Source organism: Dipodomys ordii, unplaced genomic scaffold, assembly GCF_000151885.1.
Source record: "Dipodomys ordii isolate 6190 unplaced genomic scaffold, Dord_2.0 Scaffold99, whole genome shotgun sequence".
Lineage (NCBI taxonomy): Eukaryota > Metazoa > Chordata > Mammalia > Rodentia > Heteromyidae > Dipodomys > Dipodomys ordii.
This window is the reverse complement of record NW_012267315.1, coordinates 6,121,929-6,148,630: the sequence shown is the minus strand read 5'-3', so window position 1 is coordinate 6,148,630 and position 26,702 is coordinate 6,121,929. Positions and strand designations below refer to the sequence as shown.

At 40.6% G+C, this 26,702-nt stretch overlaps 1 protein-coding gene across 1 annotated transcript in view; it reads left to right on the top strand.

Moving 5' to 3' along the window:
* Cfap61 (cilia and flagella associated protein 61) overlaps positions 1-26,702 on the top strand; it is a 230,095-nt gene that overhangs the window by 127,616 nt on the left and 75,777 nt on the right. The window contains exons 20-22 of the mRNA XM_013027044.1: positions 10,160-10,255; positions 15,428-15,596; positions 21,794-21,968. Of these exons, the coding sequence (XP_012882498.1) occupies positions 10,160-10,255; positions 15,428-15,596; positions 21,794-21,968 (440 nt within the window). The remainder of the gene's footprint in view (positions 1-10,159; positions 10,256-15,427; positions 15,597-21,793; positions 21,969-26,702) is intronic.

Below are 26,702 nucleotides of genomic sequence, written 5' to 3'. Positions count from 1 at the left end.
AGAGAGGGAGAGGGGGAGGGAAGGGAGAGAGGGGGGAAAAGAGAGGGAGAGGGGGAGGGAAGGGAGAGAGGGAGAGAGGGGGAGGGAGAGGGGGAGGGAGGGAAAAGAGAGAGAAAGAAAAAGGAAAGAAAGAGGAAAAGAAAAAGAAAGGAAGGAAGGAAGGGGAAGGAAGACAGAAAGAAAAAGAAAGAAAGAAAGGAAGGAAGAAAGGAAAGAAAGAGAGGAAGGAAAGAAAGAAGGAAGGAAGGAAGGATGGAAGGGGATAGGAAAGGAAAATTAGGATCCACAACATCCTGACTTCTGGCTTGTGCCTCTAACTATGGTCAGAGACATCCCCTTACCAGAGAGAGGCAAGAGAATTATTTGCAGATGACCAGATAACACCCAGATGATGGACCCCCACATTCTCTACTAGACCACCCTTCTTGTTTCTTAGTTTTTTCTCTTCTTTCTCATCAATATTGTTATAGTTGCTCTTTGCCAAAGTATATGGGCTTAGGCAAAGTTGGTGGAAAAGTGAGGCTGACAAAAAGACCACACTTTTGTGGCATTCTTGAACCTTCAAGGACGTCTCCATGTGTCCTATGCCTCCAGAAAACATTGCTAGACATTTTTTAAAAAGAGATGGAATTGGGGGAAAGGTGAGTGTCTACATTCCAGGAGCTAAGTTGGGGATATAGTGTCTTTTCAAGGTGGAGATGCTGTTTCCTCTAAAGACTTGTGGTGAGCCAGAGGTGTTTCCAACCACACCTGCACCTGACTCCTTGTGAGACAGTCCCTTGGAGTTTGGTGGAACTTCCACCTTTGCTTTATCACCTAGAGGACCAAGCACACAGCCCCACTTTCTGTAGTGTTTCTATTTTGCCTCTAGAGAAAACTGAAGTGGTGTACCTCTCTATTATCTGAACAATGCAAGCTGAAAGACATCTCAATCCCTGATGGACCTTTCTGTTTGTGAGGACCATATCTGGATGTTTCCAGGGGTTCTGGCTGAAGGTCCTTGTTCATGGGCTACCAATGTGTGTTTCTTGGGCCTTTCCCTCATGTCTGTTGCTTTGTAAACCTTTGTTTTGACATATCCAGGGATCTTTATCTTGCTTCTAATCTCATTTATCATGTAAATCTTAGGAGCTCTAAAAGTTCTTTCACTCTGTGAAAAAGTTCTACTGTGTTTAAAAAAAAAAAAGCCCAAGACAAAAATTTCAGTCTTCTCTCATGTCTCTCAAATATTTAATGGGATCAGTCTTCCTTCATAGAAACAAGAAAGCCAGTCTTTGCTTCTTGAGTCCCTTAAGCCCCTGGCTCTCTTGGTCTTCTGCCTCTAGAACAGGGCTTCTCAAAGTGTCATCCCTACACCACTAGCACCAGCATCATCTAGGAACTGGTTAGAAATATGAATTCTCAGGTTCTGCCCCAGACCTACTGCATCAGAAGCTCTGGAATAGACCTAGTGCCCTGAGTTTTTACTGAGTTTTTAATGGCATGAGAGCAATGCTATCTTAGTTCTGCCAGCTCCATCCTACCAATCTTATGTTTGGCCTCATTCCCCAAAAGACAAAGGCTACCACAGACTTCTGCTGTATACCCTTCCTCTCAGCTGTAAACCCACCAGTTACATTTCTCTTTTCCCTGCAGAGGGAGGATTGCATCTATAACATCCATCCATTGAGTTCTTTATCTTGTTGCACTGAGGAAATAATGAATGACAAACTGTTCCCCATACTTCCCCCCTCTCCACCCCAACACCATCATGGGGGAAAGGATTTGACGTTGGGTAGAAACTTGGAGAAGAGGTACAGAAAGAGCCTGGCCTGAAACTACAGATATAGAGGACCCTATAGTAAAAGTATAGATAGTTAGTGATTTCCAGTTATTGTAACAAAATAATTGAGAAAAGTAATGAAAAGAGCTGAAAGGTGTATTTTAGCTCAGCTTCAAAAATGTAAGTCCATGATCTCCTGGACCTATTGCTTTAAGCCTGTGGTGGGGCAGAGTGTCATGGATGAAGCAAAGCTGCTTACATCATGCTGGCCTGTAAGAAGAGAGAGAGGGGAAGGGGCTGGGCTCACCCCCATCACCCCTGACTTCCTTCATTGCCCTCCCACATCTTCCAGTGTGCCACTAGTTAGAGACCAAGCCTTTAGCTTAGGGGGCCTTCTGGAAGCATTCAAAATCTGAACTATAACAACGATCATCTTCTCTGAAGAGTGGGAGTGCTATGAGCCACACTGGAGACCCAGGCCTGCCATATATTGACTACACAGATCTGGAGACAATGTTGATTTCTAACTATAGTCCTTTGAAGATAACTCCATTCTAAGAAATAATCTAGTATTACCACCATAGTAAAGAATTTGGGCTTGGGGAAAAGGAAACCCCAACACTGAATTTCACCTCTTATGTGGTGAACCACAATACTGTGAGTCACCTCCCTAGACATTAGGGTTAATGTAAGTAGTCCCTCTATAAACAACAGCCTGAGAAACTTCCAGACTATAATTCTGTTCCTATGAGCCACTTAGATGGGGCTGGAGAGGGTCATAGAAATAAGTTTCTGGAACCCCTACTATTGGGTTAGAGGTTGGGGAGGGGGACAATCCCAGGAGTATGGAATTCATTTTAATCTGTTTTGCCAAGGCTCTCAAATTTTATTCCTGCCTTTTAGATTGGCATTTCATCTTTTTTTGTGGTACTAAGATTTGAACTCAGGGTCTCATACTTACAATGCAGCTGCCCTATCACTTGAGCCACCTCCCAGCCCCTCGGATTGGCATTTCAAATATGACACTCATTCATTTATTTTTCAGTAAGGTTGTACGTGTTACTTTTTTAAGCGTAGCTTTTCTTTAGAGATCCAGAATCACTAGATCATTCCCATAGACCTTTACCTGGCCTTAGTGGCCTATCCTCACCAAATCCCTGAAAACTACAAAGAGCAGTGATCCAGGTCACTCCAAGAAGAAGCGGAACCCTTAGGGTGAAGTTCAGTGTTGATTTGAGATCCCTTAACCCAGAGTATAAGCCTGGATTCAGGGCAGGCTTAAGACACCTGCTCCTTGTCTGCTTTTTCCAGATTATATCCTAGTTCCTACATGAACTAATGATAACAAGGAACTCTGACTCACCACCTGGTAGAGCCGGGCAAGATGGCACCCAAGAGAAGAGAGAAAGTAGAAGGGTCCTGGAGAGAGCTTTTAACCTCTATCTCACCCCCATGAACTCTCACCCTCCACTAAGTGTGCTCAGAATCCTCTCCCTACTTTGGGTCTCTTTCTTCCACCTGCTCCTGAAGGTCAGAGTGTGCCATTACTGACAGCTTTGTGGCCATGAACACAGCCGCAATGGTATTTTTAATAGGCAGAGCAAAAAAGTGAAATAAGTAGGTGATTTATCAAGCAGTCTCTTTTGTGATTTAAACAGAAGAAAAGAGTGTCGGAGGAAAGTTACAATTTTTTTTTCATAGAACACAGGGAGATTCTCTTGATCTATCCTATTTTTATCATTCGAATAGATATTTGGGGCTTTTTGTTATTTTTGTTATCTTCAAGTAGTTTTACAGAGAGGTTTCAATACAACATGTCATTTTAGAGGTGCAATACATCTTGAAGAATGTAAATAGTTTGTGTAAATAGGTTTACCTGGCTCTTTATTCTTCTTTTTTCTTTTAATAGTGAAAAATGACAGGAACTCCCAACTTTTAACTCCCTGTTTATATATAGCATTTTAACATTAATTGTGCAACATTGTACATCGTTAAGACTGGTGTAATTGTGAGCTATTCCTTGATTAGTAAAATATCCAGTCAGATTAAATATCAACCTTGATATTTGGAAAATATTATTGTGACTGTTTTGAACAATTCAGAAAGTATAGGTCTTAACAGATTAAATTGTAAGTTTTAGATCAATTGTAAGGTAACTGACTTCTTTGTACATTATTCAAATCGAAGTAGTAATGAAAGAAGTTAATTAATTAAATGGCATGCTTTGACTGCCTTTGCCATGCCAAAAATAATCAGCAAAAAATATAAAAATAATGAGTGATTGCCTAGCACATTGACAAATTTCTACTGCCAAGAAAGACAAGCAACTGAAAAAGTTCTTTGCTTCTTTGTGTGTGTGTATGTGTGTGAGTGCGAGTGTGTGTGTGTGTTCACAATAAATTGGCAATGTGACCCTCTTTCTTTGAAGGATAAGGATGTTTAGACCTAATTTTGTAGCTGTCCTCCTGAAACATGGAATGAAACACAATACCTTTTACTTATTTCCCTGGATACTCTAATCCCTCCCTGCTTTACAAGTATCTTTGAGCTGTTCCTCCCTGTGTATCCACAGCAACACGAAATCCCCACTGGAATTACTTGCTGCTAAAATGCAGGTGTACTTGTTTAATGTTTCATTGGCTTGAGCACTTAACTTGAACTTTTTTTTCCTGCAATATGGTGACCTTTGATTTTGGAGCAGAGGGCTTACAATGATGTTAGATACTGTTTTATATACATTAAGGTAACACCATTAGATCTGAGAGTTGTGTTTTATTGGGGCTATAATTTGTGCCATTTCATGAGGTGCTTACTCAAAGCCAGGGTGTACCCTGTGACCTGCTATTCCATCTGCAGGAACTTTTTGAATATGCATAAGCAACTAAATGTAAAATCTTAAAAACATTTCATCTCCAGATTTTATCCTTGGAAGTGCTAGCTCTATTTGAATGATACAGTATAAACTTTATGATTTTTTTAGAGGAGTACACTTTAGATAAGGAGAGATTTAGGAAATCAGATATTGAGATGTTGCTATGTCAGATTAGAGAGAACTATCATAATGCAAATAACAAGATTAGAGGAAAAAATGAAAATGTTCACAATGAAAATGTTCATCATATTTTTATATAAAGGCAGGAAAGGATGGCGAACCTTCAGTGAATGACGAGAAGGTTGATGCTATCAAGAAAGATAGATTAGATTAACCCTTCACTAAAGAGAATGTTATATAGATGTTAGAGAATGATGAACTTGGGCTTAATATCTTGGTAGTGAAAATAGCATCTGTTAAAAACATACTACACAGCAGGCAATAGTCTAAATATCCTACAGGCTCTATTTTATCTTTTCAGCTCGCCTATCAAGCATTATATTCTGTATAGCATTTTTACAATAAAATAAAATTTTAAAAAATAAAAATTTCTAAAAAAAAGCATATTCTATTCCCATTTTGTGGGTGAAGAAACTGAGCCACAGCAAGGTTAAATAACAGCTCAAGGTCAAAACTGCTAGAAAGTACTGAAGTGCTAGGCATCCAGCTAAGGCAGTTTGAGTCCCAAGCCCATGACCTTAAACACTTTGCTCTGCTACTGCTAAGGTAGTGAGCAAAGATGAGAATTTCAAAGCCAAAGCCCACTGAGATAGGATCTAATTTGAAAAGAGGTTTCCGATAACTCATGGAAGAGGCCCTAAAGAGTCTTATACTAGGGAGTCTTATATCCTAAGACTGTATCTCTAGGTAAGATAATGAACTATAGAACTGTATCATTCAAAAGATAGAGACAAGTCAGAGTGACTGGACACAGTAACCAGTGAGGGGAGGGGAAAGGATCGCAGGCATCTAAGATAGGCTTCCAAATTCCTGACTTGAGACACAGTTGTTCATGGCTTTGACAGGGACCAAAAGAACGGGTTGAGGATAGAGAGCTCTATTTGGACAAAATTTCAATCTATAGTGCTATGCACCCTAGTTTTGACATACTGAATTAGGGACGGTCTTGAAGCATTTAGAAATTAAATTTATAGCTCAGAAGAAGCACTATAGGATGGTAGAGTGGATTATAGATAATACATAAGATGAGGTCATGGTGGCAGATTATATCACCCAGGCAAATAGGCATAAAGCCTAAGCCTGGAAAGGTTGGTAAGAAATACATGGACAAAATCCCTCTTAACTCAAAAAAGTACTGGTGTCTTTTGGACCTGACAAGAGTGAGGTCATATCTTGACCTCAAGGATGCTTATTCAGCAAGCTAAAATGTCTTTAAATGACACATGACAGTACTATGCTCAACTGTCGTTAAGTGAACTTTTGGGAGAACACCTAATTAAAAGCTCATGCTGCTGTACCGCATATCATTAATATTATAGCAGAATGTATTGTGGGAATAAGCATGTACAACTGGAAAACTGTCACCTGCCACTCCAAACTGTCCATCACAAAAGACCCTCTCCTGAACTTTTATCAGCCTTAATTTTTCTCAGGTATCTACTTTAGCTTCAGTGAACCTGAGCTTCTCTCACCCATCCTATGTCATCTTCTCAGTTCTTAGTTTAAGAAATGAAGAACCTAAGACAACACTTACTCAGGAACCTGACCCAATAACAGCTTTGTCTGTTATTTACTTCTGGTAATGTAAGCAGAAATGTCAGGTGGGATTTTCAGAAGGCTTGTTAACAGTTGCTCTTAAATAAAACGTGTAAGAGACCATTGATTTGGACTGGCCTCCCGCACTGGCCCAATTGCCTAAACTAATAAGGAGATTAAGCATAGTAACTAAATTTTGGTTGGGTTCATGACCTGTAGTGACATTGTTTTCTGTCTCCTATCCATTTTCCTTTTACTTTTTTTTTTTAACCTCAAGGCCTCATACTTGCTGCTGCTTGAGTCATGTCATACAATCCTTTTTATAAATTTTAGTTCAGTTTTCAGATAAGGCCTGTGATCCTCCCATCTCTATGTCTCACATAATTGTGTCTATAGGCATGCACCACTGTACTCAGCTTAACATTCATTTTTCTATAAATGCTATCTGATTGTTCTCAGAATCTGCTCTGGTTCTGACTGCTGCCCAACTGTCAAATCATTTTGTGGTGGGGGGGTTGCTTTATATAAATTCTACTTGAGGTAATTGGTTTAAGGATGTTCTCCTTTTAAATGTTAAGTGTTAAATGGATGTGATGGATGGAGGTGCAGGAGCTCCCTTGGCCCTGAGCTGACCTTGAGAATGGAAACTATACATGGAGAAACAGACAAGGCCATGCCCCTGAGGACTCCATAAATCCACATTTCAGCACTAGACTGGTTTATTAAATGTCATTGTAAGAGACATCTTCTGGTATAGGAGTTGAGGGAAGACAGATGACAGACTTGAAGAGGAGGCATGTTTAATGGGAGACATCTCTTCTCAATCAAGGAGCGGCTGAATGCACATCTAGGCGAAGGGAAGGAAGTGGAGGGAACCTGGTGGCTGCTCTGTGCCTTATTTTTGGTGTTACCTGCTCTGTTGTGAATGAGGAAGGGTGATGAGAGAAAATGGAAGGTTACAGTGAGAACTGAAGATTGGATAAGGACCACAACAGCCACAATGATGATGATAAAGGGAATTTGACTTGGGCTGACGAAAAGAAGTGAGAAGCTGATTAAAAAATTAAAATTCAGAAAAACCTTCTCCCCTCAATATAACTTTTGTATTGTATCATCATCGTGATGTTTTACAAAAAACCCTACTCTTTCTTTTGGGAAAATCTTTAATGGTACAGTAGCATAATTCAGGTATGGTAATTTGGCAATTTACCACTCATTTGATCTATGTTGTTAGACAGGTCAAATTATTCAGTTTTGTAGTAAAAGATATAGCTGCATAATTATTAAATCCCATTATATTATATAATTACTAGTATAATATAAATTGCATTTTGATCACTTGGGCTCCCCAGCTAGGGTAAATTTTAACTGCCCATGACTACAAACACGTTATTTTTATTTGTGTTTTCCATTAGGTGGTAATGAACCCAGAACCTGTCTTTGGTGTGTGCTTGCAGACTGGCAGCCATAAATAGCCGGGGTTAATTGTGACCTTTCTGCTATCTAAAGATACTCAAAATTTTTGTTCTTATTATTAAAGGATAAAACGTGTTTGGTTTTTTTATACTTCATACAGATATTCATTCTTAAATGATACTCATCCTTAGAGAGTTTAGAGCAAAACCTTTCATAATATTTAGCTATTTTTTAAATGTCAGGTACAGTTGAGTTTATTGCTATCACCAAAGTCTCCTATTTTTGGTGCTATTTAACAGATTGTCAGTAAATTGATAACATTTCCACTGTTGGAAGATTTCCAATCTCCTCTTGGGAATGGAGGGCAGGTGTTTTCCTCTGACTTGGTTTTTTTGGTATTTGTTGATTGAAAAGGGATATGTGAACTAAAAAATATTTTAGGGGGATTATATATGTATCCATATATATATACATATATATATATACATATATATACATATATATATATATATCCATAAAATTTTGTTGACTTCAAGCAGAGTGACATTTTTCATAGCAGGAGTATTTTAAATACAAAAGGGCAAATACACTGTGAATCTTAGGCACATAAGTTCTTGGAAGCCTCCACTTCCAGAGTACTGGGCACACCACATAAAATGACATTCAGGATTGGTTACAGAGCCTAGTATGGATGAGTGGAGAAGAGGGCATGAACTGCATTTCTGGATCCTGCTGGAGATGAGCTTCATGACCTTAAGCAAATTACTCACCAGTCCTACATTGGATTTTCTTACACATGAAATATAGATAGCCACCCACCCCACCATCGTCCTTGGTATAAATCACCTTGAAGATTGAGCTCTATGATAAGGTCTGTGAATGTATCCCAGGCCCTGATACAAATGTAAGGCAGTTTGGGTCTTGAAAGAAATCGTTGCCAGATGCTAGTGGCTCATGCCTGTCTGTAATCCTAGCTACTCAGGAGGCTGAGATCTGAGGATCACAGTTCAAAACTAGCCCAGGACAGAAAGTCCATGAGGCTCGTGTCTTCAATTAACGACCAGAAAACTGGAAGTAGCGCTATGGCTCAGAGTGGTAGAGTGCTAGCCTTGAGCGAAAAAGCTCAGGGATGGCACTCAGGCCCCGAGTTCAAGCCCTATGACCAACTGAAAAAAAAAAAGTTTCTAGAATTTTCTAGGTGAGACAGTGTATCCTGATTTAAACAACGATGTAAAGCTAATATTGACTAATAGGATCTTTGAAGTCTACAGTACAGAGCCATAGGCCCTCCCTAATCTCATATTCTGCATCTACATTTTCAACCAATCCTGTCAGAAAATATTTGCAAGGAAAAATTTCTGCTATAATGAATATGTACAGACTCACTAAACAGCATTTACATTATACTAGTTCTAAGTAACCTAGAGATAATTGAACATATACAGGAGGGTGTGTGGGCATAATAAGTAAATATTACAGTATTTATATAAGAGATTTGAGCATCTACTCAATTTTGGTATCTTCTTGGGAATCCTGGAATTCATCCCCCTCCAAGGGACCAAGGCACAGATTAGGTAAGAGGACATTAAAGCTAGATAGTAGCCTTGTATGGCCTTGGATAAGTCATTGTGGTTCAGTTGTACCTAATAAAATGGGGATAATAATATCACAGACTTCATGTTGCTATGAGAACCAATGGGGAAAATAACATGTGTAAAGCATATGGTTATAAGCCCTCAGCAGAGTTTAGCTGTGGTGGTTATAATTTCACTTGCTTGCTTTTCTTTTATGATTTGAACTCAGGGCCTCCTACTTGCCAAGCAAGTAGTCTATCATTTGACTATATACCCCCACCCTTTGTGCCTGATTTTTTCAAATAGGGTCTCTTTTGTCCAATGTTGACCAAGACTTTACTCCCCCTATTTACACTTGCTGTGTGTGGTGAGGATGGCAGGAGTGCACCACTGCATCCAGCTTATTCCTGATCTCCTCCTCCTGAGTAGCTAGGATTATAGACAGGAGCCACTGCCCCCAACCTCCAGTTTCTTATAAGTAACCTGACATTCAAACTTTGCATTTATTTATACCAAGTTGACCTCCTCCTTCCCAATTTGGAGGTTTTTGTTTGTTTTGAGAATAAAATGTTAAAAAAGAGTAAATTGTGTCCTACCATTTCACAGAAACTAGCTTTTGAATTTTTTGCAATTAACTCTGATATCTTCCTTTTTTTTTCATTAAGTGATTGTAATTGAAGGTTTGTGTAAAAAGAATTGCTACCATCAAAAAAATGTTTAACAGTTGCGATGCATGAAATACACTTAAATTGAATTATAGTACATTTTATTGAATTATGGTTAATATCTTTGTTCTTTTCCCCTTTTTTTTCTCCTCAGCTCTCACCTGAAGTTTAATAATCTCACCCTGATTTCAACTCATGGACTCCCAGGGAAAAAACCATACAGTGAAGAAAGGAAATTTTTAGCAAGCGAGTATGAATACTTCATTTTGAAGCCTATGTGTCCTAATTTGTGTACATTGTTTTTATGCTAAATAATAAGATTCAGTCAGGAAATAGAAGGGCAAGGGACAAGAAGGCTTTTCTCCTAGAGTCTAGGAATTATTAGGAATTCAAACTCAGCATGTGAGTGGCCCAGAGTGGCAGCACTAGGCCACCATTGGGATTTGCAGGAAGACAGCTGCCTTATTCCCACAACAGAGCCTGTGACCCAGCCATCCCTGTTTTGAGTTCTGAATGAGACTACAAGGCAGTGTAGCTTAGTAACATCACTGGTGATGATACATCACACACACACACATACACACCAGTTTGTAACCACAGATTCACCAGGCAAGCTCACTGTTCGAGTCCAGAACCAGTCCAGGAAAGTTTTATTGTTTTTATCCCAGTAGACTTACTAGTTAACAACATCAATCCTTTTTTTTTGTCAGTCATGGGGCTTGAACTCTGAGCCTGGGTGTTGTCCCTGAGCTCTTCAGCTCAAGGCGAGCGCTCTGCCGCTTGAGCCACAGCACCACTTCTGATTTTCTAGTGGTTTATTGGAGGTAAGAGTCTCACAGAGTTTCCTTCCTGGCCTGGCTTTGAACCGTAATCCTCAGATCTCAGCCTCCTGAGTAGCTAGGATTACAGGTGTGAGCCACCAGCGCCCGGCTGACATCAATCGTATAGATCCTATTTCATTATCACACCACTTCCATTCATTTTAATTCTTGGTAGCAAAAAATTGGTACAGGAGTAGGAAGTTTCTTGCTTCTGGAAATCATCTCCCAGCATTTCAAATAAAGATAGATGAAACTGTTCTCTCCTGGGATGGGAAAAGGATATCACAGCAGAATTCTTGATGAAGACACCCTCTTTCCCCTGTGAAAAGGACTTGCTTTGCCTTCTACAGCCTCCTTGCCAGTAAAACCAAGCCCAGGTGTGTTGCTGCTGCTGTTGTCATTGTTGTCTGCAATGTAAGAGGTGGAACACAGGGCCTCCCTTGAATGTGTACTGCTACTGAGCTGCATCGCCAGTGCCCACTTTTATCAGGCTTGTTTTCTAGAAGAATGACATGCGGAACAGTGAAGTAAAGGACATGAGATCTGAACCAAGAGAATGCAGCTCCAAGTCCTGCCTTTACCTCCCACCATCTAGACAATGAAGTTCATTTCTCTGAGCTTTGATTTTCTTGATTGTTAAAGAGTATGCTAAGCCAAGCTTGCTGGATTTTTGTTGTTGTTGATGGTGGTGTTGATGTTGTTGTTCAAATCAAAGCAACTTCAAATCCTGACACATGGATACTACTACCTTCCTTCATGTTTCCCTCTTTCTGAATTACATGATTCCCAGGAAGTGCTGGTGTGTTGGCATCTTAAAAGGAATTTCATTCAGTCGGCTTAGTACAAATTTCTGTCTGCCCCCTTGTTGGGTGAGGAGAGGGCAATGTAAAGGGCTCTCTGTGAGTATGATACCACAGAGGTAGACCTAATGTTTGATGGGAGTCATCTGCCATCCTTGCTTCTATTCTTTCCTCTCTCAGTCTCAACACGGTCACCACAGCAACACAGCAGAACTGTGACTCAGATCATCAACTCCTTACTGCCCAGAACTGCACTGTCCAAAGCAGTAGTTAAAGCCACATGGGACTACTTAATTTAAATTAATTACAGTTAAATGAGATGAAAAATTCAGCTCAGTCACATTAGCCATATTTCAAGTGCTTAAATAGCCGCATATGGCCAGTGGCTACTGTACAAGCTCAGTTCCAGAGAATTTTCATCACCACAGAATGTTCTAGAATGTTCTGAGCTAAAGTCTGTCCTTTTCTATTCCTTGATTTCCTCTTTTACTATCTTTTGCTCATCTTTAGTCACATCAGTAACCCCAATGTTCACACTAAACAGAACAAGCAAGTACTTATTTTGGGGGTCCTGGCTTTTTTCCCTCTTAACTGTCCTTTCTTCCATGAGGCCTACCCAGACTCCCAGATTACCCTATTCATTTGTGAACAACACTCTTAACACACTTGGCTCTATTTTTTTTCTTGCTCCTGAAAGTCTTCTAAACATTATGGAAATTGCCATTTGAAACTGTGTTTACTCTGTACACTCCAAATCCTTCCATTTTATTGTAAACTCTTCAGGCAGGAATTTTGTCCATTGATATGTTCCCAATATTGAGCCCATAGCAGACATTTAATAATGCGGAATACATGAAAGTTACCTTCAAAGAAACTGCAAAAAACCATCTCTATCAACGAGGGGACACATCCAACCCAGCCAGATCTATCTGCCTGGATAACCTCCTGTCACCTTAATTCTTAGAAAACACAGATTGGGTTATGAACAGGATGTTCTTTTCTTAAATTTCTTGTGCCCTAATAAAGGAAATTGTCTCTGGCCACAGAGTTTAAAAATAATAAGTGAAAATGACATCCATGGATTTAATCATTTAAATTCCTCATCCTAAACACTAATTTTGAACTTGTTCTTAACCAGTGTTTTGCTTCATTATTATTGTTATTATTTTTAATAGCCTTTTTTGCCTCCCCCCCCCATCTCTGGTGGTGCTGAGGATGTGCCTGGGATCAGCTGAAAGGAAGGTGCCAGCAGGGAGAGAAACCGGAAGCAGGAGAAAGCCACTAATTGGACAATCATCCCCGAATAATTGAAAGCTAATTGCAGTGGTCCTTCTTCTGAGAGTGTCACAATTAATCCTTTCTGAAAAACCTCTAAGTTTCGTGCTAGTTCTGAAGGGTCTGATTCCATGAGGTGCAGGTCTTATACTTGCTCCCCCAATCTGGCTCCCAGTTGGCCCTTCTCACCATGAGGTTCAGGGCCCATTACATGCTTGAAGAAGCAGGCCATACCTCATGCATGCCCTCTGAAATTTCCCCAGTCTACTTTTATTATCTCATTATCTGTCCAGATTTTCCCATGAAGACAACTTTTCACTTTGGTTCTTTTTTTCTACTTCTAGGGATCAAACTCAGAGTCTCAGGCACTCTACCACTGAGCTACATTACTAGTTCCCTTTCCTGTTAAAGCTTGCTTGGGAAACATGAAATTTCATTGATGGACTCTGTTGTTCCTTCTCTCTTCTCCAGAGAATCCTGGTAGAGGTTTGTCTCTACATCACCCATCAGTGAGATAGTCCTGACTGTGTTAGAATTTTAATACTTATTAACTCTGCTTCAGAAATAATTTGAGGGACATATCACAGTAGTCTCTGATAGATAGATTCACTCACTTGGGAAGTTGAAGACAATTCAGATGGATAGTAGCATCTAGAAAGGCCAGCCTCCACTTACCCTGTGGCATTTTAAACAGAGAAATGTCAATGTAGAAACAGATCATGAAATGACCTACCCATGCTCTTCCACACTGCCTTTGGTATATGAGTAAAGGTTCCTAAAAATCAGTTCCCATTGGACACAATTTCACATTGTAACTCTGAAATGCACATTACGACATTATCAATTATTCTAACACTACTCTTCTACTGTCATTAAAAATAGCATTGTCTTAGCCTTCCACAAATTTTCCTGGACAGCTTGTATCTCTCTCAGCAATTTCTTCTGCCACTAATCCCTATGCACTAACTATATTTAATTTTTCCTCATCTTGGGCAGCTTATAGTAGGGACTGCACAACAAATAAGGACCATCCTTTGTGTGTGTCTCATGAATGTTGGGATCAGTGAAGTCACCTGTGTTCTTGTAAAGCTATCAAAATGGTTTTTAAAGAAAATCTCATCTCACTATCCATTACTGGGCTGTGAAAGACCAGACCCTGTTTTTTTTTATTAAGGAGAAATTTTCTTGTTTTTAAGTGTTGTTTCATGGAGAGATACAAAGCCCAGAGCTCCCATTTCTTTCACAGGTTCTGTAACAGAGTCTAATGTGCATCCATTACTAGAATTCTCTTTGTGTGGTGAGACTAGACTTGTATGTGGATCAAAAAGGAAAAAATGTCCTCCCATTACCCCTTCAGAATTCTGTTTGCCTCCAAAGAGAGTAAACAGGATTATGTATCATTAATATCATTTAGAATAATACCCTCCGCATATGCATCCCACTTGACAAAACAGCGTCTCCTATATTCTCATGTCCATTCCTTACAATGGTGGAGACATGTAGGGTGGGCTCATTATCCTGTGGGTGAGAGGCCAGGAAATTGGGTTATGCAGGGTTCCTGGGGTCCAGGCTCATTGACAAAAGATATAGACCCTGGCATAATCCATGCAGCCTAAACTTACATGAAATTCTACTCTGTGTCCAATCATCTTAGACTCTCCAGACCAAAATCATTAAATATCCTTTCTACAAGGCCAAATCTTTCAGAAAATTCTGCAAATAACCCTTGGAGACCTTAAACAGACCCTAAGCCACAGGAACCAATTCCTGTCATAACACAGTCGAGAGCTCAAACTCAAGAGAAGCCTGAAAATGAAGGCCCACGCAGCTACCAGTATCCTCAAACCTAGAACTCATCTCTAACCTGGGCCAGCTATATATATACAAATACCTGTTCCCTCCAAATCACCTCTGTGCAGAGTGACCCCAAGTCTCCAGGGATTGTACTTGCTGTAAAATTAATTCCCTCATTGACACCTTCTTAAAATATGTGTGTTGTTATGACACAAAACCACACACTAATTCTAAGGATGGGTCATTTATGGGAATGTATTAGCAAACAGGAAGAGTTCTCAATATTATAGGTCTGGGTCCCCTGCCTTTAGGATTGTTCCACAGTGTCACCTTCTTCATTCCTTTTGAGTCTATGGCCAGAAGGACAATTTAACAGCTAAAGTGTATTTATAATCCCCATGAAATAAAAGCACAAGAAAGAGTCTGATTTCACTCTTTCTTTCACACTCTCCCCCTCCCTTTCTTTCCCTCCCCCTCTCCTTTTCTCTCCCTCCCCCTCCTCCTCTCTCTCTGTGGGCTGGCCTGAGCCAGGTGGAACAATTCAGCTTTAATGGGAAGATGTCAATTTATGACAAAGTGTTTTGTAACGAAAAATCTAGTGTGAGCCCTGGTAAACTCACAGCAAGAGCACAGACCCAGCTCACTAGGGGACTTGAACCAGCTCACCAGATGTCTAATTAATGCCCGCTGTCAGCTGCTTAAATGTCACTGATGGAGCTTCTCTCTTTGCAGCCACTGTTTTAATGATAAAGATTATGCATTGATGTCACTCTGCTCCTGGGTTAATGTTGTGGTTGGTAGAATGATTGCCATAGACCGAGCAGCCAAGCAAATCGTGCTTTCCCAGGATGAAATTATGTTCTACGACCACCTCATTCTCTGTACTGGGCAGCAGTACCAGGTAAGCCCTGGCATCGGGAGTGCCAGTGGTGTGTTTGGAGATCTCCAGGGCTAATATGTTTACTAGGACACATGCTTTCTGGGTACAGAGTATCCCTTCTTGCCCAGACAGCTGCCACTCTATATTCATAAAAGTGCTCTTCAGGGCCGGCACACACGACCAGAATTATATCTGCAAAGCCCTCCCAGAAACCCATTCCAAGAAAAACATTCTGCTCAAGGATCAAAATCACAGCAAGTTGGAAAAATGTCACTCTTGAAGCTGTTGTCCCAAAGTCTAACACTTATGGCTCACCATAGCAGAATCCAGACACAACCAAGCATGCATTTTGGTAAATTAATTTATGCCTCAAGAGGCTAACATTTGGCTGGGGCGGTGCGTTCACGCAAAAGTATTTCAAACATGCGCACCTTCTGTCAACCCTTATTTTATTTTGTCTCTCAGTTACAAAACTAGGAAATCAGATTGACTGGTTTCCAGTGACCATGCTTTCCGTCTCATTACTCTCTCAAGACACATTTGAATAAAGCATGGCTGGATAGAACTGGAGCTGTTCGGTGTGGTAGGGCAGCAGATTTTAAGATGCCCATTTCATAGTGCACATTAGCATTTCCTGGGGTCCCCTAAGTAAGGTACCTCTCCAACAAAAACAGATTTACTTTAACAGAAGAATAGGGTCATCACTGGGTGCTCATGGCTCACTCCTGTGATCCTAGCTACTTGGGGCTGAGATCTGAGGATCACAATTTGAGGCCAGCACAGGCAGGAAAGTCCAGGAGAGTCTTATCCCAATTAACCAGCAAAAAGCTGGAAGTAGAGCTGTGATTCAAGTGGTAGTATGTCAGCCTTGAGTAAGAAAAAGTCAAGGGACAGAACAGAGGCCCTAAGTTAGAGCCTTGGGACTAGCACTTGCACACACACACACACACACACACACACACACACACAGAATGGAAACCTATTCTAATTCATGACTGTGGATTCTGGCAGGAATGCGTGTGTATATTTCTTTTACATTTCCAAGCTGGGGGAGGCAGTATATGGAGGAGACAGACAGGTTCCCAGCCCACATGACATCACCGCATGAGCTAAGCAGTTCTGAGCACCACTTAGCCAGTGTCCTCTGTCTCTTGCAGTAACTGTCCACAAGTCACTTGAGATTAGCTGGGGTGCTTTGAAAATACATCTATGCCTAGAATAGCCTATGTTCCTAGAAACTTTTTAAATCCTATGCCTTAGAGCAACATTCCTCAAGCTGCTCTGTACTTGTCCAGCCCCCAGGCATCCACTAAGAGGTAGATTCTGAACTGGAAGCCTGGAAGCGACAAGCTCCTTAGCGAGACTGATAGATTGTAGCTGGATGAATCTCTCAATTTCTTGTCCTTTAAAAAAAAAAAGAAGGAAAAAGAAGGAAATCTCATTCCCAAAGAGCAGAAGAGGATTATTTTTTCTGGTTACAGGATAAAAAAGAGCTGAAGGAAGAACTCGTGTTGCTGTATAAGTTATCTCTCTTCCTTTTAAAACATTAAACAGAAGGCAATACCACACAGCCCTTTAGTTTGTCCCCCCTCACCTGCCCAGTGAGTTCCAGCTGCTGCCCCAGACTGCGTACTTTGGAAATTGAGCAGGAGACCCAGGCAGCTGTCCAGAGACTGGGGCATCTGCCCATGTGTGTCCAGCTGCCCCTGCAGCTTTACTTTGTGGCACATTAAGCTCTTGCCCTTTTTACAGTGAGAAAAATGAAATGAAGAAGTGAGAAAAGGGGTTCCAATTTAATTTCTCCAGAAGGACATAAAAATCAAAGGTACATAGAGTGATACAGAAAGGGCAACTAAATTCACTAGGGACCAGAGAATTCTTATTTCTTTTTCCATTTCTTTTACTCCAGGTCTCTCATGGTTTTGTCCCAATTTATTGAAAGAAAGATAATGAAAATAAAGCTTCACCCCAAAGCAAGAAGACAATGTGGTATAAAATACAATTACAACCCTTAACTTCTAATCAGATCTTTTACATGGCATGCCTTGCGCTAAAATATTCTGTAAGATTTCTGTGTCCACATATTATATTACCCTTAATTTTTTTAATCAGAAAAAACATGTGCACATGATAGAATCTTAAATGATATTGCGGGGCTGAGAGTGAGGAGGGCTGGTCTCTCTCCTACCTTACCTACCATCTCCATCCCAGCAAAAGACAAAACGATGACTTTAGTTTCCAGTAAGCTTGACATGAGTTGGTATTGCAGTATGGTCTTCAAAAGATTCATAATATCAAGACTAGGTAAATGAAAGCATGGTAAGCAGAACAGGGTATCCTCAGGCAAGTATCTGCTATGACCTAGCTGGGCAGAAGAGCTTTCTACACTATGCCTTCCACCGGGAAAAGAGACACTCCTCCGTGTTGTCATTTAACAGTATCTAGTAGGAATAGACCTCACTTTGAGGATGATTAAAGGTGAACATGGTAGCTCAAAGTCAAAGAAAAGTGGCTCTTTTGAAACACAGCTGAAGATTCTCTAATAATGGTCTCATCTGAGAGCTGAAATCTTTGTCTTGTCTCCTTGAGTCTAGGTAGGCTTGCAACAGTAATTTAAGAAAACTTTCCTTACCCAAGTATTGTCTAATTAATTGATTCTAAGCAAAGTTAAAGAAATTCTTTTTCTTAGTTAGACTCTGACATCTCTCATACAAAATGAGACATTTCTCATTATCTCATGAGAATGAAGGGGGGAAATGAACAAATTCCAGATGAAAACTGATTACTGAATGCTCCTCTCTTAAAAAAGAAAAAAAATCCAGATGAATGAAGCAGGAATTTAAAAAACATTACTCCTTAGTGTTAAGTGACAATCAACAATGAAACTCTACAGAATTTTGGAGAAGGTATGATGAATCATTACATGTACCCCTGAGTCTCTCAAATTTGAAGATAACAGAAAGCCATTCTTTTATGTGCTCCAAATAACTATGACAGAAAAGTGAGAGTTTTGCAGTAGTGTGAGAGGACAGGTGGCAAGCACTACAAATTATTTTAAAAAGTAACTCTTGTCAGTCTGAAATGGACTACAAAATAGAAAATGATGGGCTGGGAAGGTTGCTCAGTGGTAGAGTGCTTGCCTTGCGTGCATGAGGCCCTGGGTTCAATTTCTCTGCACCACACAGGCAAAAAAAAAAAAAAGCCAGAAGTGGTGCTGTGGCTCAATTGGTAGAGCACTAGCCTTGAGCTGAAGAGCTGAGGGACAGCACCCACCCAGAGTTCAGGCCCACGACCGTACTCCCCCAAAAAAATTTAAAAAAATAGAAAATGATTATTCAATTTACTAGAAGGTGATGTGCTAAAGGAGGAACTTGTAAGTGGGGATGCTAATGTATGTTGGTGTTGACTCATAAGGAAATAATGCTAAAGAATGCTTTTGAGCCAGGCACCAGTGGGGTATGCCTGCCTGTATTCCTAGCTACTCAGGAGGCTGAATGAGATCTAAGGATCACAGTTTGAAGCTAGCCTATACAGGAAAGTCTGTGAGACTGTTTTCTCCCCAATTAACCAGCAAAAAGCCAGAAGTGGTTCAAGTGATAGAACACTACCCCTTGAGAAAAAAAGCTAAAGGACAGCACCCAGGTCCTGAGTTTAAGTCTCTGTACTGGCACACATGCTCATGCGCGCGTGTGTGTGTGCACGCACACACACACACACACACAACACACACACACACACACACAAAGAATGTTTTGAACAACTTAGAAAGATTCAAAAACTGGAGAACATAAAAGCGAAGTGCAAGTACAAACCAGGATGGCGTATGAGGAAAATGAAAATGATGACAGTGAGTGTTATTATCTCCAACTACCTTGTTAAACAATCAGGGTTATTTTTTACACTAAACACAACATGCAAGGGAAATTCCACATTAAAATGACACCAAAAATTTCCAAGTACTGTACATAGCTACAAGTCTACAGCAAAGGGCTTATGTGAGACAAAGTCACAAGGACAGTGATATTAATACCCAGCAAAGGAAAGTTGGGGGAAAGAAGAGCGTCAGCAGTGACAGTCAAATGGATGATGACCGTAGAGATCATGAACTCATTACCTCCTGAGTGTGACGCTCTCAAAGGATATGTCACAAGTACAGCTTTTTCCTGTTGGTTACATTTAAAAAAGAGAGGAAGAACAGCCTGAGGTATATCCAGAGGCTTGAAGTTATTTCATATGTTTAGACACAAGAGTCAAGATTCAGAGTGGCCAGGATGAACAACCAGTCTTCAAACCATTGAAGGCTTTTCATGTAGAAAACAAATTAGATACATACATCTGGAACCCAGGAAACAGATTTAAGACAGTCTACTAGAAAATCATAGGTATACTATACAGTACTTATTCATCCTAAGAAAACAGCTTCCTAACTCCCTACCCCTAAGAAACAGCTTTCTAATAGTCTTAAAGTCTGCTTTAAATGGGAATGGCCAGACCCAGGAGGCAGGAGCCTGCTGTCCTCAGAGCCCTTATTAATCAGGCAGAGTCCCTGAGGGCTAGTGAATGTTTTCTATGAGATGTGCGTGGTAGCTGATGTAACCCTACAGTGACACTAGATTGGTGCCGTCTTCACCCCCATTTTAAAGATGAAGGAGCCATGGGCTGGGAAGCTGGCTCAGTGGTAGAGTGCTTGCCTCACGTGCATGAGGTCCTGGGTTCAATTCCTCAGCACCACATAAACAGAAAAAGCTGAAAATGGTTCCATGGCTCAAGTGGTAGGGCGCTAGCCTTACACTGAAGAGCTGAGGGACAGCGCCCAGGTCCAGAGTTCAGGCCCCATGAGGAAGCCAAGCAAACCCAAGATGAGGTAATGTATCCAACGTCTGTTTCTACTGCTGAGCTCTTCCTGCTTCACAGACCTTAGTCCTCCCGCCAATAATATGTAAAACTTCTAGTATAGAGCTTGCACCAAAGGTCCCAAAGTTGCCTTTCTGCCTTGCCCCCTGTGCTGGACACTTTTTTTCCTCTAGAACTTTTCTACATGATTGCCAGACAAAAGGGCCAAAATAGTAGCTCAGGAGGCAAACTCAGGTTACAGTGCTGTTTTATGTGGCTCTCGCAAAGTCTTTTGTTTGATTTTAATTTAAACAGGAGTAATATAAACAGAACCTCATGGGTCTGACATTAATTGAAAAATCAGATCTGACCATACTGGACCTGTGTTCATCTGTGAAGCTGCGTTGTGACCAAATGCTTTGACCCTCTGGTTTGTTAAGGGAATTTTCACATGGAAGATAAGTGTTGGCAATCATCCTTTATTGTGATTTCATGGTTGCTTTCTCTACAGTAGAGAAAAGTTTCAGCTTCCACTCCCCATCTATATCAAAAGTGGGAGAACAAACGTTATATTGGAAAGATCCTGTGTTGAGATCCTGTGTTGCTATAGTTTTCTGCCTAGTACCTCTGTAAACGAATTTTAGCCCCTGTTAGAATTGTTTCTGTGACAGATTGTTTTAACCAAAATAATCATATCAAATCCAGTTCCATCTCCTTTTCTATACCTTTGCCATTCGGCATGAAGAAGTGGGGAATAGATGGAATCTCTTGACCCCAAGAAGGGTCCCTATGTGTGCCTCCATGAATAGAACACAGCTCAACTTCCAGAACTAGACTAGAGAACATAGAGCTCTCTGTACAGTTCTTTCTTTCCCTTGGGACATTTAGTGTCCCTTAGGAGTCAAGTGCCATGTTTTTTGTTTATTTGTTTTGCCAGTGATGGGGCTTGAACTCAGGGCCTGGGCACTGTCCCTGAGCTTCTTTTGCTCAAGGCTAGACCTCTACTATTTGAGCAACAGCTCCACCACTTCCAGGGCTTCATGCATGCTAGGCAAGCACTTTACCACTGAGCCACATTCCCATCCCCAATGAGTGCCATGTTTTGAGGAAACCCAAGCCACACAACAAGCCCACATGTGGTCATTTCCAGGCCACCATCAGCATCAACGGCTAGACAGACAATGACATCTTATCTCTAAATGGTCATCCTTTCTATTTGCTTCCTTGATGTTTTTCTCCTTTTAGTTGAAGCCTAATTAATTATATGTAGGAACAAACTAATACTTACCTGTATTGAACATTACTATGTATACTTCATTTTCTCTTAACTATGTCAGAGCTTCATCTTTCACCACTGCAATAAGAATTTCTCTAACTTATCTCAGGTCCCATGTCCTACCGGGGTGGATCTTAGCGAACACCCCACCAACAGAGAGGTTGCTGAGCTCAGTAAGCAGCGGTACACTGGGAAAGTTCCTCCCAATCTTTTCATTCTCAATGATGAGGAAGATTGCCTCAATGCCCTGACTTGGATGAGGAATAATTCCATCATCACAGAAGGTAAGGATATTGGTAACCGTGCATCTTTTCAGAATAGTGTTTTATTTTTATAATGAGTCTCATTCTTCATCTAGTTCCAGTATATAATTAGTGCCTAATTAATTCTAACCAAATCATTCATCTGTCATGCTTTGTTTTCCAGATTAATTTACAACTTGTTGTCATTTTTGGATACCCAGCATGTTTGCTGAGGGAAAGAAAAGGCTTGAGATAGTTTAATTATCTATAATTATTTTATTACACAAAATGAATATCCAAAGAGCAAAGCATGGCTAAAATCATTAACTAATTAAAGAATAATTTAATAAGCAAACATGTTTAGCAATTATATGGAAAATATGTGTCCTTTTGTGAAGCTCAAAAGACTGAGGAAGAAAAAGAAAGGCCTGCATTGGAAGGGCTCTTTCTTCTTTTTCTAGCCCATTGTTCTCTTTCTTCCTGTTGCCTGTACAATCCTTCCCACACATTCACATATTTAAGTTGCAGACCACTTTTGAATCAAAATTGTACAAATGCTTCCTTCACTCAAAAGCATTTGCTCAAGAATGGACTTCTACACTGCCTGTATTTCATTGAAATTACAATCAGCATAGGGCCTGGATACCTATGTGTCTGTACTTTTAAACCTGAAAGTCAAGCCACTTTATATTACATAAATCCAGAGAGCGTTGGTGACCTAGGTAAGTACCAGAACTGTAAGAGCTGAGATTAGGGTCCTGATCTCCAGTAGGGGGCCAGGGATGTAAAGAATTGTACATGCCCAGAAAGTGGAACATCACTGTAAAAATAAGTATACTTATCTAAATATAGATAATTCCATTTATTAAGGAAATTAGTACATTAATACAATAAAATAAATACACTAACTCACATAACACATCAGTACAACTATTATAATAAAAAAATATAGTTTTGAGCCAGAGGCCTAGCTCAAATGGTAAAGTACCTACCTAGCAAGCATGAAGCTTGGGGCTTGAACCCCAGTACTGGAAGCCAGGTGCCAGTGGCTCTTGTCTGTAATACTAGCCTTCTCAGAAGGCAAAGGCCTGAGGATCCCAGTTCAAAGCCAGCCCAGGAAGGAGAAGTCCGTGCGACCCTTATCTTCAGTTAACCACCAAAAAGCCAGAAGTGAATCTGTGGCTCAAGTGGTAGAGAGCTAGCCTTGCACACAGAGGGCTCAGACATAGAGCCCTGGCCCTGATTTCAAGCCCCAAGACTGGCAAAAAGTTTAAAAATACGTTACTAATAAACTTTCTAATTTTCACTTACTAAATTACTAATTTAAAACTTAGGAGTGTATACCAAATCATATTTGATCCATAACTAGATCCCATTTGCTAATACTTTATGGGCTATTTGCCACTGAATTTATGAAAGAGACTGGTATGGAGTTTCCTCTTTTATGCTCTCTGTTAGGATTTTGCATTCAGGAATGAACTAATCTTCCAAAGCACTTTTGGAAGCTTTCTGTATTTGAGGTGGACTAAAATAAAAAGTAATTCAAAGATTGGGCAGGAATATAAAACCAAGTGGATCTGGTACCTTTATGTAAAGTTACACCAGCAACCCAAATGTAAAAATTGCCATAAAGTATTTTCATATTTGCATTAGAACTTGGTAATACTTTCAGCTCTGCAATTACATATATTTCAACCTGCTTTCACATTTTATCCATTCTTTAATAACTGAGCATAGAGCTCTCTGTACAGTTCTCTCTCTCCCTTGGGACATTCAGTGTCCCTTGGGAAACAAGGGCCATGTTTTGAAGAAGCCCAAGCCATGCAGCAAGCCCACATATGGGCATTCCAGGCCACCATCAGCACCAACTGCTAGGCAGACAAGGCCATCTTGTTAGTTGTGAACACATACTCAGCGTGTTTTCTGGGGGAAAGAAACAGACCTATGCAGACTTCAGGATGACTTTTATGCAGGGGAGTGTCTAATCCAGAAACCCAGCAAAACTTTTATTCTAAAATGTCAGATCAGAAATAGTCAGACTTTGGAAACCTCATGGTATCCGCCGTTGCAACAAGAAAGCAGCCACAAAAATACATAAATGCATGGGGATGGCTGTGTGTCAATCAAACGTTATGAAATTCACAAAAACAAGTGGCAAGCCATGTTTGCAGATTCCTGCTTTTATCCGTAGAACGTGTGGCAAGTCATTACACTGCAGCAAGCCCACACTGAAGTGTAACTTCAACAACTTGAAAGCACAAAGCATTCCATGCGTCTTAGAATCATGCCCAATCCTGAGAGCCTTCACTGCTTTAATCTTGAACTTGGAATGAATTTGGGAGCCAGAACTAAAAGGTCTTTTGTTTGTTATTTGTTTAAGATAGTGTCTTGCAATGGAACCCAAGCTGACCTCAGATTTACTGTGTAGTTCAGGCTGGCCTCAAACTCACAAACCTCCTAACTCGAACTCCTGAGTGCTGGGATTACAAATGTGTGCTTACCTAAAGAGCATCTTGACCAAGAAAAAAAGTCTTTAAAAGTGAACAGTGCAATCTCTTATGATTGAATGTTGATGGCAGAGGATTTAGAAATGGATGAACAGGAATCTCAAGTATCTCTTCCTTTTCCCTTCTGGTTCTCAGAAGGGGGAGAATGTCAGTGCATTCTATGGACTTGACGGGTGGTGAGTGTCCGTGATTCTCCAGTACCCACTTGAAGGGAAAGGCTTTTAAGAGATTTTTAAAAGTCTCCCAACAGCCACCCGATAAAGCCACGCTGAGTGCCTACTTTTGTCCACTGTACAGCTAGGATAAGAAATATGTGGAAATTAGTTTTATCTTAAATATAGAGAATGTTCCCCATGTCTGATGCTTAGTGACTCTTTGGGGCATCTTCTAGGTAGGTGTTCTTAACACTCAGGTGCTGAGACCACCAGACTCAGAGTCTGAAAAAGGCTGAACCAGCCAGCTTAGTTAAATTCTGTATAGCGGTCTTTCCAAATGACTTCTCATGTGAGAAAAGTTAGGAAGAAAAGTATTACCTCCTGCCTTCAGGAAACTCTCTTTGTAGCTTTGCCATAATCCAAGTCATATTCAAACATGACTTTAATTAGTCCCATACAGCTCTTACCCTTGCAATTGTTTTCCTGTCCTTTCCTCCAGCCCCCTGGTCCTCTCTTCTTTACCCAGCCCCCGCATTGCAGTACCACTGGGTCACAGTCAAAATCCTAGAGCAGAGCAAGCTTTTTAGGGTAGTCACTCCATTGACTGCAGAAAAGCCTCCACAGATGACAGTCTGTGAGGCTTCTAGGAAATACAGGACAGAGCGGACCCAGCAAATAGGTAATCTCCAGATCTCCTAAGCATACATAGAAATATGTATTTGTGCCAACCTGAGTCACCTTGATGACTTCTACTTCCTAAATGAGACTTTGGCTGTGCAACTTAGGAGTCTCATCACTGGCAATTCAAATCCCTTCTAACACTGTAGGGGACCCAGTGGTCTTCCCAGAGCTATACTTTGAAAGGAATATAATTGATTTGCTTCTGAGACATCTAGAAAGCTATTCTTTACTGGAGCTTCAAGCTACTTCTTTGAACACTGGAGCTCTAATTTATCTAATTGTATCTTGCACCATGCCTGGTATGCAATAGATGCTAAATAAATGTTTTAGTGAATATATGTGAAGGCAGCCCACAATGATTCTTTTCTTTAGTCTTTTCTTTTTTGGCATTGAGGGATCAAACCCAGGATGTTGCACTTGCTAGGCAAGCTCTTTGCCACTGAGCTACATCCCAGCCCACGCAATGACTCTTTTTCTCTTCCTCCCCTCATCTCATGGGGAGTCTCATCCAAACATTTTATACTCAGCCTAACCTGGTAATTGACAGCCAATCACAATGAAGAGAGGAGAACCCTTGGCTGAGATGGAAGACATTATTTTTAAAATTCCTCAAGCAAGTAGTAAATACATTGTCTGAGCATCATCACGAATACACATTTGTCAAAGCAGTTAGTTCAAGCTCTGGAATTGATAGTCTAGGTTCAAATTTTGGATCATTTCCTTGGACAGGTTGTTAGGAAAATACAGTGAGAGAAATAAGACATCACTTGCCATAGTCAGGAGGGTATTTCAGCTAGGGGGAGAGTTCATTAAATACAAACTGAGTATTGTAAATAATATAAACTGAATCTTGTAAGATGACACCCTTCACCACAGTTTCACTTTCCACGGCTTCAGTTACTTCTAGACAGCTAAAATTATTAAGTAGAAATACTTAAATAGTCTGGAACTGTTAGATGGAAATTCTCAGACGCCCCTATTCTGAATAGCATGATGAAATCTTATGCCTCCTTGCCAAGGGACACAAGTCTTTGTCCAGAGTATCCATGTTATGTATGCTACTTGCTTGTTAGTCACTCCGTAGCCTTCTCTGTTCTCAGAACAACTGTTGTAGTATTGCAGTACTTGTGTTCAAGTAACCTTTTCTTGGGCGGTCATGAGGCTTGAACTCAGGGCCTGGTACTTTCCCCAAACTTTTTCATTCAAAGCTAGTACTCTACCACATTGAGTCACAGCACCACTTTTGGTTTTTAGGTGGTTAATTGGAGGTAAGGGTCTCACAGTCTTTCCTGCCAAGGCTGGCTTCAAACAGCGATCCTCAGATCTCAGCCTCCTGAGTAAATAGGAATATAGGCATGAGCCACTGACACCCAGCCAACTAACTGTTACTTTACTTAATAATGTCCCCCAAAATACAAGAGCAGTGATGTTCA